Below are 16,605 nucleotides of genomic sequence, written 5' to 3' on the forward strand. Positions count from 1 at the left end.
AACAGGGCCTTTGGTCTGCTTCTCACACTTTACTCTTTTCAGCTGAGAATGACCTGTAGGTAGTGTTCGAGATTTGCCCTGTTTTTCTTTCCCCTCCAAAATTTCCTGTTGAGTTATCAAACTGACCATGTGGAAGATCCTGGGGGCGAAATACATGTCTGAAGTTGGTCAGAACTCCAACATATTGTGCCACGTGACCATCTCTGTCATCTAATCTAATCATTTCTTCTTACTGCACCTCAGAATTCTTTTGCTTTATTGCTTTACACTTTATCATTTTTTTTTTCCAAATCTTGTTCATGAGCACAGCATGCTACAAACTGGAAAATATAATTTGTTATCCCTGGCATGGAATTTGATATGCCCAAGGCCATAATCTCTCTTATACCACGCTTCTTTTCCCATGACAATGTAGCAGTCAAACCTCAAACAGAAATTCCTCCCAGAAAATAGCATTTTCTCTACATAAAACCGCTTTCTGTTTATAAAGTGACTTCAGAAACAAAAATGGCCATTAAAACCATTCCGACATCTAAAACTCGGTAATGGTGTCCAAACATCATCACCCACAGACACTGTTCCCCAGCACCAACATCCCACAGTCGTCGAGGTACAACCAATATAGCACGAATTTAATGCAATCCAATAATTAGGATGAAATGTATTATCACTTTAAGGCACGTGTGACCCTGATCCTATCACAAGGTAAGATGTGAGATATGTTGAGAAACATTCACCCATTGACAGCTGCCTCAGATGTGTCTCCCAGCCCAGACAGCAGGAGTATTGTACCACGTGAGTCATGCTGCAGTCCCATATTGAGTTGTATTGAAAAGTAATGCTACCTTTTGTACTTATTCCAAGGTTGATCACTTGTAACAACCACTTGAGCCTCGCAGTCTCCAGTTTATCATTTCAGCTGCACCTTTTGAATTGTGTTGCAGCCTTGTAATGTGCTCGAGCTCGCCTGTTGTTCTGTGCAGGTCATCCATTTGCACATTTAAGTGCTTTTTTATTATTTTGTCCATGCTTATGTCTGAAGTATTCACAATAATTGAACAGCTATGTTGAGACTCACATTTCCATTAATATAGTTGTTCAAAGTGCCCTTTTACCAATAGTCCATTATATTGTGGGGGCTGTTAATTGAACTGCTGAGGGTGCCTGGAGCCAATGGTAGAACTCAGCGAAGTGCATTCTTTTTAAGATACTGTGTGTTTATGCCTCATTGCTTGCCTTTGCATCAGCCTCTTCATTATTCTATTACATGGTTATTGTTTGTTCTCTCTCCCTTGTTCTTTTATATATATTTATATATTTTTAAAAAACCATCCTCTACGCCTGAAAATCACAGTGCAGTCACCCAAGTCTAAGCAGCCTCCATGGCAGTGTCTGCCAGCCAAAAAGCAGCCGAGTGTATCCGATCTGAAGCAAAGTGGCATTCCTAAACAGAACACAAGTACTGTAATTGCTTCGTTCATGTGTCTGGCAGAGTTTAATGATGTAGTTGGTGTGTAGTGCAGTTGATTAACGTGGCTTCTGCATGTCAGAGATACATTTATTCTGCACCCGATCCCTTTCTTCATAGCCCATTTCTTTTGGCAGAAAGCCAGTTTTCTTTTCCAAGGCAGGTGCCAAGGCTGTTTCTTCAGTTTTATTCATCATAACAAAACCCTAAGGAGATCTCTTACAATCCATTTGTTTTAACATGAGGTCTTTTTTTCCCCCCGCTGATGCACAAGAACCAGCCCAAAGGGGACTCCGCTAACACAATCTTCCATGGAGTGGTATTTCTTGGGATTGTTTTTTTTTAAAAGATTAGTGTTAACAAGCTGGCAATGCACAGAGATAATTGTATTTTAAACCTGTAGCTAATGATGCTAAAATGGAGATTAGTGTCAGGTATGTAACACCCTCACTAGAATGTGCCTTTGGGAACACAGCGTTACTCATATCACGCTTTATAACCGAGGTCAATACTTACTTCATAGCTCACACTAATGGTTTCTTTGTGACCTTTTAGCAGTAGGATTGATTCGTTCTTTCTGCAGGATGCTCTCATTGACTTGAAATAGCTACGCAAAAGGTCTGAGAACTACAAATGCCGGGTGTAAAGAGCAATAGAGTACTTACAATAAGATAGAGAGAAAAGCAACACTTGCACTTATGTAAGGAAATAGCACATTGCCAAACATCTCAAAGCATAAACAGTATTGGATTAATCAGTGCTAAGACCAACCAAGAGGCTAAAAGCAGCTCCCTCAGACATTTTAATGAAAAATAAGGGTGAGTGTGAAGCAGTTTTCTACATTTTTGCCAAAAAATGCAAAATGTAGTCCACAAAGATCACCTTGAAAAAAAGCACTTTGATTGGACAAAGCTGATTGTCGTTCTATAACATTGCACAGGCAGGTCTTCAATCACCAGAACAAATCTTGTTTGCATTGAGACTTCATCTTGCAAGGTGAGACAAGCCTAGCTGTATGGGGCCTCACGAAGCAAGGGCGTGAGACAGCCACAGGATCCTCATACTAAAGTTTCCAATCCAGCCCAATCCAGCAAAACTCCATGTTCGGAGTAGAGTCTTACAAAGACTTGTGCGACACGGTAATACAGTGGTTAGCAATGCTACCGCACAGCTCCAGGGACCCGGGTTCAATTCCAGCCTCGGTGACTTGTCTGTGTACTTTCTCCCTGTGTCTGCATGGGTTTCCTCCGGGTGCTCCGGTTTCCTCCCACAGTCCAAAGATGTGCAGGTTAGGTGGATTGGCCATGCTAAATTACCCCTTAGTGTCAAAAAGGTTAGGTGGGGCTACTGAGTTACAGGGATAGGGTGAAGGTGAGGGCTTAAGAAGGGTGCTCTTTCCAAGGGCCGGTGCAGAATCGATGGGCCAAATGGCCTCTTTCTGCACTGTAGGGATTCTATGATTCTGTGCTCACCTTTCCAAAAATTCTCTGTGTAATCATAAATAATTTGTCAAATTCTTTGCCAATAATAACAGATAAACAATTAGTGGGAATCTGAAAGGAGCATATAATGGCTCACAACTTTGTAACCGCCATGGAGAGGAGTAGGCAGAAAAATAGATCCTGATGGTCAGCAGAAATTTAAAATTAAACAGAAAATGTTGAAAATGCACATTTTAGGCAAAGAGAAAGAGAAAAACAAACATGTTGGATTTAATGGATCGTTTGCAATGCCCCATGGTCATTTTAGGATGCTATTTATCTATATCAAAGGACAACAGCCAGAAGTAAACCTACACTTCATTAAATTGTGTGCAACATTGGTTCTGAAATGCAGTACTAATATTTCCTCCAACACTGCCCATTAACTTCAGGCCAGTGAATATTTGCATGGCTCTTGGGCACTCAGCTAAAATCGGGCTCTTGCTGTATTTCTGATGGAACATTGCGGTTCCTAGTTAGAATGTCATTCCTTACTGTGGAAAAGAAATATTTTTTTATGATGGTATTCAGAATCGATTCAGCCTTGGCACTTGACCTTTCATTACTGTGAGCTGGGTGGATGTGCCTGAAACTTCTGTGTTATCTAATGCATGCCACTATGTGTTAATCCTATTGTGTGGTAATCGGTAATTTTTACTTTGAATCTACCTTGCCATATTTCTGAGTTGTTTTGATGATTATAGCGACCAGCTTTTGATTTCCATTAACTGAAAATGGTGCTGGATACAGCAATGAAGTGAAAATTCACAAATGCGTTAATCGTGATGAGGTGTGTCAGCAACTGCAATTCTCAAATAACTAAATGGTCATCATCAATTCCAAGCTGAGAGGTGAGACGAGTCCCTTAGAAGAGAAAACTCAAGTAAGTGACTCACGGAGATTTGAGTGTCTCTCCGTATCCAGTAGGACAGTATCGTTTGGCAAAAGTCAAAAGCAGAGAAAACCAGTTTACATCACATAATTTTTAAATTATAGGACTTTGGTAGATCACACCTGGCGTACTGCGCACCGTCTTCATATCCATATCTAAGAAAGGACTTTATTAGATGCAGCAAAGCGAAGGTTAAGGTGGTTGCTGGGGTGAAAGTTCTCCTATGATGAGACGCAGAGTAAATTGAGCCTATGTTCTCTGCAGTTCAGAAGATTGAGAGGTCGTCTCATTGAAATGTAAAAGATTCTTAAAGGGCTTGACAAGGTAGAGAGCTTGTTTCCCCTGGCTGGGTAGTCTAGAACATGGGAGCTAAGGATAAGGGGTCAATTATTAGGGCTGAGATGAGAAGCAATTTCTTCACTCAAAGTTGTCTTGGAAGTGTCTCGACCAGAGGATTGTGGATCCTCCATCACTAAGTATATTTACGGCTGTCATATAATCTCCTCCGCTTCTAGTTTTTATGCTCTCAAAGGGTTAAGAAATCTTCTCAAAATACTGTAAATTGGAAAATTCCAGTTATGTGAGGCCTTTGTGCAGAGATACTATTATAGTCTTAAGAAATATTATTGGAGACAGATTTCTTACACTGTCAGAAGGTTAATGATCATTATATAACTGAAGCTAGATATTTTAATGAGACAATATTTGTTTAGCCTGTCTTATGGATTCAAACCTGTCAGAAACAGAAATGCAGAGCACACTTTATTAAAGATGATTCAACTTTACAAGCAGTTCCTTCGGAAATTAATTTCTCTTGTATTTGGAAGACAGATCTGATCAAGGCATTTAAAATGTGATAACTTGATAGGCCTGATACGGAAAAACTACTTATCTGTTGCGGGAATCAAAAATGAGGGTGGCATAGTCTTAGAATTGGTGCTAGGCCAGTTAGGGGGGAAATTAGAAAGCGCATTTCCCCCAGCAGGTTGGGAATGCTGAGGCTAGTGCAGGTAAATGGAGTTGAGTTCCAGGTGATCTGTGGCCTAATTGAAAGGTATGAGGTGCTAAAGAGTCTGCTCCTACTTCTTCATTACAGACTTGTGAGCAATGCTGATGATGGGTCATGTTTTTCAGTAATGCACAGGCAAAGCCATTCAGTTAGCGTCACTGGTAAGGAATTATTATTCCTTTCCGCATCCTGAAGCCCAGATTCCTCTATTTTGGATGACCTTCGTAGAATCAGGAAGGTTTTCCATTTCCCTCACCTCTCAGTGTGCATGTCCCCCATTGGTCGATCAAACCATTGCAGTAGCAGAAGAGTAAGTGACTGAGGCGCCCTACCCTGCGACCTGACAAGGAACCAAGATTCTGCAATGTTAGATTTAATTTTGGTGTAAGTTTCCATAATCTGAAAGACGGAACTAAATAGAACGCCATGCAACAGCAGAATGTTTTGTCGCAGACAGGGGATCACAGAACCTTTGCAGTGCAGAAAGAGGCCACTCAGCCCAACGTGTCTGCACTAGCTCTCTGAAAGAGCATTCTACCTCGTCCCTCTCCTGCCTTATCCCCGTCACCTTGCGCATTCTTTCTTTTCATTTAGCATCCAATCCAATTCCCTTTCAAAAACCTTGACCGAACCTGCCTCCACCACCCTCTCAGGAGCTCACTCCAGACTCCAACCATCCCCTGGGCGAAAAAACATTTCTTTACATCACTTGTACTCCTTTTGAAAATTACTTTAAATTTGTGCCCTCTAGTTCTTGGTGCTTTCTTGAGTGAGAACAGTTTTTCACTGTAATCCTGTCCATACCCCTCAGGATCTTGAATATCTCTATCAAGTCTCCTCTCAGCCTTCTTTGCTCCAAGGAAATCTGTCTACCTTCATGGCTGCAGTTGTTGTCACTGGAATCATTCTTGTTAATCTCATGTTATCTCTCCAATGCCTTCACATCCTTCCTCAAGTATGGCGCCTGGAAATGGACACAGTACTCCAGACAAGACCTAACTAGTGTCTTATACAAGTTCAGCATGACCTCCTTAGTCTTGTCTCAATGCCCTGCTCAATGCCCCTATTAATAAAGCCTAAGATACTATATACGTTATTATCTGCTCTCTCAAAATGCCCTGCCATCTTCAATGACATATCTACATATATTGCGAGGTCCCTCTGTTCCTGCACCTCCTTTGGAGTTTCCTAATTTATTTTACATTGTCTCTCCATGCATTCCTACCAAAATGAATCACCTCACACTTCTGTGCATTCATCTGCCACCTGTCTGCCCAATCCACCAACATGTCTATGTCCATATGAAGTTTAACGCTACCCTCATCACAGTTGACAAAGGATGGAAGAATCACTCGCATCATGCAGAAGCAAAGCTATTTGAGACCCAGAACATCTTTTACTTTCAATTGATGGTGGCCATATGCAGTAGGGGAATGGATCAAATAAAGCTGGTGGAGGAGTGTTAACTGTTCTGATGGTGCAAGGGGTCAGGCAACGATGTAGGTGGGGTTCAAAGACACAATGTAGGCAACCAGAAGACCAAGCCTAATCAATAAACAATTTATTGATTAACACACGTGAATACAAGGAACCAATTTCAAGGTCACGTAAATGGAAAAAAGGCTCAAGTTATTGAGGCAGGTTCTCTTACAATCTGTAGTCAGGTTCCAAAGCAGGTTTGTTGCCGGTACTGGTTATAACCCACAAAGCACACAGTAAGCAATTCACACAAGAATCCAACATCATCCTCGTTTCCACCGTAAGGCTTCCGACCCTTTACAATTGCTCAATGACCTACTGATATAGCCTAAGTGTTTGCAGGTGAACCTCATCTCCAAGATTGACGTGGATGTACTTCCGGGTTGAAGGTCACCAGTTTTTTCTGGGATTGCCGGCGCATCTTATTTAAGGCTCGGCTGTACCCGGTGACCATGTAGAGTGAGGAACGAACGCGATCTTGAAAATGGTGAATCGAGTTTCATAAAACTGCCCCTCCAATACCTTGAGACATCACACTGTAAATGGGAAATAAAGGATAATGATGGTTGGGTATAGTAGAAGGTTGTTAAGTGCATTTAGGTTTAGCCTTTCATGTTCCATTGTACATGGGGTCATGTGCTTTCAATAACCTGACAGTGTTAATTTAACCTAACAGATTTCCATTTGTATGATGGTGGTGGGCCATGGCCACAAAGGAGTAGAGTACAACATCCAGCAATCAATATATGGGAAAGCCTTGAGATAGAACCAAGCCTTTGATGATGATCATTTGTATTATTTCCTGGAAATTCTTGTGAATAAAAAGTGCCTTTGGCAGTGGGAAATGCACATTCTTAACTCACTCGATTTCCACTTGTTCTAATAGCATTTAGCACACAGAGAGGGCTGCAAAAGGGCTGCATTTGCTGCTCAAACCTCATTTTAACTGCTACATAATGGAGGGTCTGTGTCCTTTCTGGCTTCCTTCACCACAAGTGCACTGCACTCAACTTGTCCGTTCCACTGTGTGGCAATGTGGGGCGTGACCTTCAAAGGCCTGTCAATATGTTGTCGGAAAGGATTCTCCAAACAGCATTCTTCATTTTCTTTTTGTTAAAACCCACAGGAGGCCTATGATGTCAGACCAATTATTCTCCCCATGAGTCTTGTTGAGTATGAGCTCCCCGCTAAGGGGTGAGGGGGCCCATCAGCAGAGCCATGGACATTATGTATAAAAGCTCGGCCCGAGTGGGAACCGAGCAGAGAAGTCCCGAATGGGACCTGTGTACAATGTGTAAATAGTTTCTTGTTCCATAATCAAAGTTTATTTTAGCCCCTCTGTGGACACAATACGGGCAACGAGGGTAAAGTGGAGTTGCAGGCAGGTCGCTAATCATTGGAAACCAGGCCATCTCAATTCGTGACACTGGGTAAAGTTTCAAAATGCTGCCCTTTGGTATATTGGATGTATTTGATACGAGCATAGAAGGTTGAATGCAACACACCAAATGTATGCACTATTTCTTCAGGCCAACGCTATAACAGGTGAAGAGCATCAGACAGTGATACAGTTGACTACCTGTGGAGCCATATTCAGCATAATCAAAAGTCTAGCATACCTGCATCTCCAGATTCAAAGATGTTTGAGGAGTTGGTAACGCTCATGGCAGGCCATTACAACTCAGGGGAGTCTGTGACTGGGGTGGGAGTAACAGGACCACTCAATTGAAGCTAGACTTAAAGAAGGCCATGGAAATCTCTCTGTCAAGAGAAGGGAATGCCGGACTTGCAGGGAATGGGAGTCAATAGTGTAGGGCATGCACTCTCCTGGCGTCTGGCACCCCTTTACAGGGGAACCTCCAGAACACCACTGTTGATGGAATACCGCTGAGATTGGGTCCGACGGTGTGGGACCAAGTCAACCAGACAGATCCCGTCTCTGAAACTGAAGAGGAAGACCCTGGACAATGTGGGGCGTGCGGCTGGAGAAGGCACAGAGAGCGGAAACCACAGGGCAGACAGTCTGCCCACCACTCCACTAGAGCTAGCCATCGGCCCCGGTCCCGCACCTTTCTCTTAAAGCCAGCCAGAGTGTATGCAACTAAAAATCACTGTTCATGTACATGGCCATTTCTTGGAAATGGAATTGGACTGGGAGCAGCTGACTCAGTCATTGGCGGGCAAGCATTTGAGAAAATTAAATTGGGAGTGCAATGCCTGCAGTTATGGAATACTGAGGCTAGTTTAGCCACAAATCATTGGCCATATCAGGGACCACGATGACCAGCATTCCATATGGTTACCACTGATTATAGTAAAAAGACATGGTCTCAGTTTACTAGGATGTGATTGGCTACAGCGTCTCCGCCTTGATTGATTGGCAGCAAATTTACGAGCTACTGGGGAAGTACCCCAAGGTTTTTCAGGCCGGCTTGTGGAAAATAAAAGGGGCCATGGCAAAAATACATGTGGACCCTGATGCACAAACAAAATACTATTGGGCTCGCTCGCTTCCCTGCTCACTGCTACCAAAGATTGAGACAGAACTCGGATGGCTAGAAGACCTGGGGATCATCAAGCCAGTTAGATTTGCAGACTGGCCAACAATGGTGGTTCCCATTCTGAAGCCGGTCAAAACTCTTTGCCTTTATGGCGATTATAAACTTACTGCAAATAGGGACCGACTGGACCGATACCCGATGTCACGGATCAAGGACTTATATGAAAAATTGGCTGGAGGTCACTCATTCACAAAGCTCAATATACATACCTACAATTGGAATTGGACCCTGAGTCGCGATGGTATGTGACGATAAATACTCACAGGGGGCTGTACGAGTACACTAGACTGCCTTTTGGGATATCATCAGCTTGCGCCATTTTCCAGAGTTATGGAAAATATTCTGCGGAATTTGCCATTTGTGGCGGTCTATCAGGATGATGTTTTGGTCACAGGCACGATGGAACGTGAGCACCTGAGCAATCTGGTTGAGGTACTCCGCTGCTTTTTGGAGATGGGCCTCAAGAGAGAGGTTCATTTTTTATGCCAAAAAGGTTGGCTGTCCGGGGTATCAGGTAGATCGACATTGACGCCATACGACATTGACGGCATTGTCTCACATCGGGTGGATGATGGTAGGGAATGGTCGATTGCATTCACCTCGGGAACACTGCCGTGGGGGTGAACAATTATGCGCAAATCGAGAAAGTAGGTTTAGCCATTTTCTTTGCTGTAAAGAAGTGCCATCAGTATGCGATTGGGCTTCATTTCACGAGGTTAACTGACCAAAAGCCATTGTTGGGACTCTTCAAAGACGATAAGGTAATTCCACCCATAGCGCGGCCAGAATCCAGTGATGGGCCCTCCTATTGGAAGCATACGAGTACTCGTTGAAGCATCAGCTGGGAACGCAGATCTTGAACGTGGATGCATTGAGTCGGCTCCCGCTGCTGACGAGACCACCAATGCCACCAGAGCCAATGAAGCATTGCACTTCATGGATACGTTGCCAGTTTCGGCGGCCCAAATAAGTGAGTGGACACAACGGACCCCATATTGTCCAACGTTTGCCATATAATACTACATGGGGACAAGCCTCATAAATTACCCAGTGAGTTGAAGGCTTTCACCACTAAAATAGCAGAGTTTAACCTGGAAGACGGCATTCTCCTCTGGGGACTCGCAACGAGGTCCTGTATGAAGGTAAGGACCTCATACTGTAGGACCTTCATAACACACACCCGGGAGTGTCCAAAAAGAAAAAGTTATGTCTGGTGGCCAGACCTGGACACAGAGTTAGAGCGACTGGTCGAACAATGTAGTGTGTGCCAGGAACTGCAGAAGTTTCCACCCGCTGCACCTCTTCAACTCTGGGAGTGGCCAGGACGGTCTTGGCTTAATGTCAACTTTGCTGTCCCCTTTCAAGGCTCCATGTTCCTGATCATAATTGATGCTCATTGAAAATGGCTGGCAGGCGACAGGATGTTGTCCACGACTTTGAGGGCCACTATAGGGAAACTGTACCTCTCATTTAGCACACATGGCACCCAAAGTGTTAGTCACTGACACTGGCATGCCATTTATGAGTTAGAAGTTCGGGAGTTCCATGGAACCTAACGGGGTGTGACACATCCACACGGCCCCGTATCATCCAGCTTCAAATGGGCTAAACGAAAGAGCAGTGAAAATGTTCAAGAGAGGGTTGAAAAAGCAGACCTCTGACTCTCTCGACACACGCCTCGCTCGATTCTTATTTTGTTATTGAACCACTCCACCTGCAAAGCACCAGCCAAACTTCTTTTTTTTTTAAATTTAGAATACCCAATTATTATTTTTTTTCAATTAAGGGGCAGTTTAGCATGGCCAATTCACCTAACCTGCTCATTTTTGGGTTCGGGGGGTGCAACTCACGCAGACATGGGGAGAATGTGCATACTCCACACGGACAGTGACCCAGGGCTAGGATTCGAACCCGTGTCCTCTGCGCTGCAGTCCCAGTGCTAACCACTGCGCCACATGCCGCCCTCACCTGCCAAACGTCTGATGGGCCGCAGACTTCTGACCTGCCTGAACCTTGCTTTACAGGGAATTGGTGGGAAAGTACGCCACGGTCAAGAGCAACAAGGGCGTTGTCCAGAGTAGCGTAAGCAGAGCAGTTTATACCAGGTGATTCAGTCTACCTTAGGGACTTCAGTGACAGTGCCAAGTGGGTGCCAGGCACGCTAATTTGACAAACAGGACCAATATCATACCAGATTCAGGTACAGGACCGCAAAATGAAGAGGCGCTTAGATCACCTCTGCACCAGGAGGCCACCAGGAGTACTCGTATGCACCAGGGGGCAGCACGGTAGCATTGTGGATAGCACAATTGCTTCACAGCTCCAGGGTCCCAGGTTCGATTCCGGCTTGGGTCACTGTCTGTGTGGAGTCTGCACATCCTCCCCGTGTGTGCGTGGGTTTCCTCCGGGTGCTCCGGTTTCCTCCACAGTCCAAAGATGTGCAGGTTAGGTGGATTGGCCATGATAAATTGCCCTTAGTGTCCAAAATTGCCCTTAGTGTTGGGTGGGGTTACTGGGTTATGGGGATAGGGTAGGGGTGTTGACCTTGGGTAGGGTGCACTTTCCAAGAGCTGGTGCGGACTCGATGGGCCGAATGGCCTCCTTCTGCACTGTAAATTCTATGATCTATGATCTAATCGAGAGGAGAGGAGCTAGCTTCAGCTCAGACAGCCCTGGCACCAGCAGCTTCATGGGCGTTGCACCAAGGGGACCCGATGCAGAAATGGAGGAGGCCAAGGATTCCGACATGGGAGACCCAGGCATCGGAAGTTTCTGACGGTGAACAGACCGAGCAACCGCCAGCAGTTTTCCAACCGCAACGATAATAAGGAAACGGCGTTCACCATCTAGCTATACACCTCCTGATCCAGCTCCACATGCACAGGATGCGCAGCGGCAGGCGAAAAGAAGCAGGCAGCACTCCAAATCCACCTTCATCGGAGGAGTCTTTGGACTTTGGGGGGGGGGGATGTTACAACCCGCACAAGACCTACGTTGTCAGACCAATTAGTCTCCTGTGAGTCTCGATGAGTATGAGTTTGAGTATGGGCGGACCCCCATCAGCAGAGCAATGGACACTGTGTATAAAAGTTCTGCCAGAGTGGGAGCCGAGCAGAGAAGTCCCGACGGGCCTGTGTACAATGTGTAAATAGTTTCTTGTTCAATAGAGTTTAGCCTCTCGTATGGACTTCTCTGTGGACACAATACTTTTATTGCCACAAACCTGTACATTGTAAAATTAATGTGCTATATCTTTTCTGCTTACTATTGGATTTAATAAAGAAGGTGAAGAGGAGTAATGAGTGGATGCCGGGATGATAGAATGGGACTACTGGCTGCACTTTGCAATTTAAAGCCAACTTTATCTATTGGCGACGGTGTAGCTGACAATAACAGAGCACAATTGCCTTCGCAGATGATGGTTTAGCCAAGACAGAGTTCTATCGCTGTGTAATCTTCGTGGAGACCTGCAGCCAACCTGCACCTTAGGAGTAACACCCCAGTGGAAATCCGGAGGACCACAGCCCTTAAATATTTTGTTTCATTTCAAGCTTGAGAAAGGATCAGCAGTACCAACCAGTTTGGTGATGATGATAGCTCTGCTGCACGCGATAAGCACTCCTTTGTAGGTCACATTGCAGTGAAGCTTCAATGCTATCAGAGACAGATGCCGTTTGTAGACTCTCTCACACTCCTAGGACAGACTTAACTAACTCCCGTAACTAACCCTGCTCATACTGCAGTCTCCTCTTATATCTGGGTCCTGTGTGGTACCAATCTCAAGACACTTCAGCTGGTTTTTGCTTCTCCACTACCACTTGTTGCCCCTCTTGCATTCTGTGATCCATGTGACATTGACCCTTCAAGATTACTGTCCATGTCCAGACCCATGGAGTGGGTTTATCTATGCTTGTACGAGAGACAGTCTGCGAGATTGATACTGGCTCCTATGCATTGTTGGCTGCCAGAGAGTTCTTGCAAGCCTAAAGCCAGAGGGCTTTGGATAGAACAGCAATATAAGAGGAATAGGTTAAGGGAAAATACCTTACTTCATGGGAACTCATGCAGGGAAGGTACTTAGTACAGAAATAAATTTACCATGTCACCTCCACATCTTTCTTCTTGTATCTTCCATCTTATCACACACTTTAAATGAGGGTCTTTGTGTGTTGGTGGCAAGACTCGCCTTACTAAATTTCTGCTGCTATGTTTGCAAAACCAATTCATACTTGACCCTTCAATGCCAAAGAAGGCAGCCCTCTTCTCCATCCCTCACCAGGAATAAGCTCCAGTGAGGTACCTGTGAATCTGGCGATTAGTTTATGGGTGAGAGACATGCAATGTAAGGCATAAACATTCTTACCTCATGCTGCAATCAAAGGTAATCCACTTCGATGAATTCTGGCGGCATTTTAACAGACTGTGAAGCTGTGTGGGTGACAGCCCACATTGAATAAGCAATGTACCTGATCCCAAAAATAAAGGGCAAATAGGAATGCAGTCAGCAGAAGCATTGCAATTGTACTGCTTCCCACTGAATTGTGCACAATCAGGAATTTCCAGGTCGTTCTGTTTGCTGCATCCTGCCCTGTAGTATATGTGAGGTGGCCAAGTGCCTTTCTGTTTGCTTTAAAATGTTAGATTCCAAATGAGCACTGGGAGAATTTAAGGGGCTATGCATGTTGAGTTCCACATCCAATTTTTGTTTTTTTTCATGATTTTTGAACGTCGCTTTCAAGGCCAGCATTTGTTGCCCATCGCTTGGGAAGTTGGTAATACGCTGCTTTCAGAATCAGAACTGTTACGGCATAGAAGGAGGCCATCATGCCTGGACTGGCTCTCCAAATTACTTAGTGCCAATCTCCTGCCTTTTACTTGTCCCCTTGCACATTATTTCTATTCACATAACCATCAAATGCCCTCTTGAATGCCCTGATTGAACCTGCCTCCACCACTCTTACACGCAGTGCATTCCAGATCCAAACCACTTGCTGTGTGAGAAAGGTTCTGGTCACCTCGCACCTGCTTCTTTCACAAATCACTTTAAATCTGTTCCCTCTTCTTCGCGATCCTTTTACACGTGGGAGCAGTTTCTCTCTCTCTACTCTGCCCACCCCCATCACTGATTCTCGCTGCCGTTCAGTTGGTGTAGGCCCTCCTGCTGTTAAGCCGAATTCCAGGTTTCGGGCTCAGCGCTAGTTACGGAACAGCGATATAGTTCCATGCCAGAATGGAGGAAACTCGCAGGTAGTGATGTTCCCTTGCATCTACTGCCCTTGTGCTTTGGAAGGTACTGTTGAAGGTTTGGTGAATTGCTGCAGTGCACCTTCAGTACTAAATTTTAAGTAGGAATGCTGTTCAATTCTCTGGGGCATCCAAATATGCAATCGATGTTATGTTAAAAATACGAAAATTCTTCATGTTCAGGCAAATTAAAATATTACCGTGATTAGTTAGTAAGTTGTTGTTGTTTGTGCCATTTTATGTTAAAGTTTTGTTTGCTCTCGCACGTAACCCTCATACCTGACATCTATGCACAGTCGTGTTGAAGTTCTTTTCATTTGTTGACAACAGAGATCTTCAGCCAGAGACCTCCTGCCAAAAGGTTGGAAGATGTGATTCGATTGTCAGAACTGTGCATTGAGGTACTTCAGCAAAATGAGGAACACCATTCAGAGGTGGGTTTGCTTTTGCCTCAATGAAACAAATGTGTCATTGATGAGAGCATTTGTTATCTGAATCTTGCTAATACCTCTAAAAAATGTCCCTTTCAGAAAAAGTAATGGTCTAGATTGTCAGCTTTCCGTTTGAGTGTAAAACTGTGCAATCAACTGGCCATGTAATTTGTTTCTTTTCGTTTCCATTGATTTTGATGAAGAGGTTTCTGTCCACAACGCCTGTATTACACTCACGTGGCATGTTAAAAAGCGAAATTCTCCCGAGGAGCATGTTCACCTCTTCAGAGTATTAATGGCACTCATCTCATGATTACTACTAAGCTTGATATTCAAACACACATCACAACACACACATCATGATAGACAGATCAACAGACCAATTAGCACACATAACACGACAGCCAATCACAGACAAGAGCAGACACAGTATAGGACAAGAAACACAACACCTGCTGGCCAGTCCATCTGGAGACAGGACAAGGCCAGGACCTCATTAACAAGACACTGACACAGTCACCACGTGCTGAGTACCAAGTCAGATGTGTAAATAACTAGTTGGAATAAAACTGCGTTGTACCAATCGCAACCGTGATGGTTCGTCTGTACCTCAGAGCACCCAACACCACATGGTACCAGTGAGTGAATCGATACTTACCGGCAAATCTGCCATCCTGAGCCATGGACACCCACAACAAACCGCAGCCGTTGCAAGTCGCTGGGAACCTGGGCACCAATTGGAAGCTCTTCAAGCAGCGATTCGAACTGTTCATGCGAGCCAACGAAAAACAGGGCGCCTCGGATGAAACAAAGATTGCCATGCTCCTCACTACCGCAGGTCAGCACGCCATCGATGTATACAACTCCTTGGTGTTCGCGGAAGGCGAGAACAAATCTAAACATGACACGGTCCTCCTCAAGCTCGACCAGCACTTCAACGTTGAGGTCAATGAAAGCTTTGAGAGGTATATCTTTCAGCAGCGCCTACAAGGTAAGGATGAGCTCTTTCAGCCCTTCCTGACGCACCTCCGCATACTCGCGCAGTCCTGCGGTTACGGCACCACCTCAGAGTCCATGATCCGGGACCAGATTGTTTTTGGCGTTGCCTCCAGTGGCCTACGCCAGCAGCTTCTAAAAATCAAAGGCCTGACCTTAGCATCTGCAGTTGAGGCCTGTGTCCTGCATGAAAATGCGACCAGCCGCTATACCCAATTTCAGGCGACCGAATCGGCACGGAGGGGGTCCCAAGCGATCGAATCGGCAAGCCAGGCTGCCCACGAGGCCGAACGCGTCCAGGCAATCGAGTTTCTCCCAGCCCGCGGCCCGGACGAGGGCGGCCGTTTCACGCGCTTTTTGAGGCCTCCCGCGTTTGTGCGCGCCAGAACCTACGGCAACACTGAGGGACGTGCTGCGCACCCGACGCAAGACCGAACTGCGCATGCGCAGTGGCGGAACGAACGCCATGACGTCATGACGTGCGGCAACTGTGGAGCTGCACATTTAACAGGGCAATGTCCTGCAAAAACCAGATTATGCCTACGCTGTGGCAAGATGGGCCACTACGCTGCCTACTGTCGAGCGGCTCAACCTGTGGATCTTCCACATCTCCGACAACCTCGCAGACACGTGCGGACCATTCAGCCTCACATCACGACATCCAAAACCGACGACACAGATGACCAAGACGCCTTCCGGGTTGCAGTCATTGATGTGAACCGGGTCAACACCATCAATCCGGCCGATGAATGGAGTGCCACCCTGACGGTCAACCGATCGCCGATCACTTTCCGCCTGGACACTGGCGCCTCCGCCAACCTCATAGCATGGTCAGCATTCTATGCCATGAAGGTCAGCCCACCAATCCAGCCATCCCGGTGCAAGATGGTCGACTACAACGGAAACGTTATCCCGGCCATGGGATCCTGCCAGCTCCAGGGCAGCACGGTAGCATTGTGGATAGCACAATTGCTTCACAGCTCCAGGGTCCCAGGTTCGATTCCGGCTTGGGTCACTGTCTGTGCGGAGTCTGCACATCCTCCC

The 16,605-nt window shown here is 45.5% G+C and overlaps 1 protein-coding gene across 15 annotated transcripts in view; it reads left to right on the forward strand.

Annotated features, from left to right (window-relative positions):
* The window catches only part of cadps2 (Ca++-dependent secretion activator 2), a 1,044,194-nt gene that overhangs the window by 819,415 nt on the left and 208,174 nt on the right, over window positions 1-16,605 (forward strand). For 8 of the 15 annotated variants that reach the window (XM_072484477.1, XM_072484475.1, XM_072484478.1 and 5 more), the window contains exons 18-19: window positions 1,355-1,459; window positions 14,465-14,568. In XM_072484477.1, the coding sequence (XP_072340578.1) occupies window positions 1,355-1,459; window positions 14,465-14,568 (209 nt within the window). The remainder of the gene's footprint in view (window positions 1-1,354; window positions 1,460-14,464; window positions 14,569-16,605) is intronic. The other 7 variants (XM_072484481.1, XM_072484482.1, XM_072484484.1 and 4 more) reach the window with 1 other exon arrangement.

The sequence above is a fragment of the Scyliorhinus torazame genome, chromosome 19, assembly GCF_047496885.1.
Source record: "Scyliorhinus torazame isolate Kashiwa2021f chromosome 19, sScyTor2.1, whole genome shotgun sequence".
In the NCBI taxonomy this organism is placed as follows: Eukaryota; Metazoa; Chordata; class Chondrichthyes; order Carcharhiniformes; family Scyliorhinidae; genus Scyliorhinus; species Scyliorhinus torazame.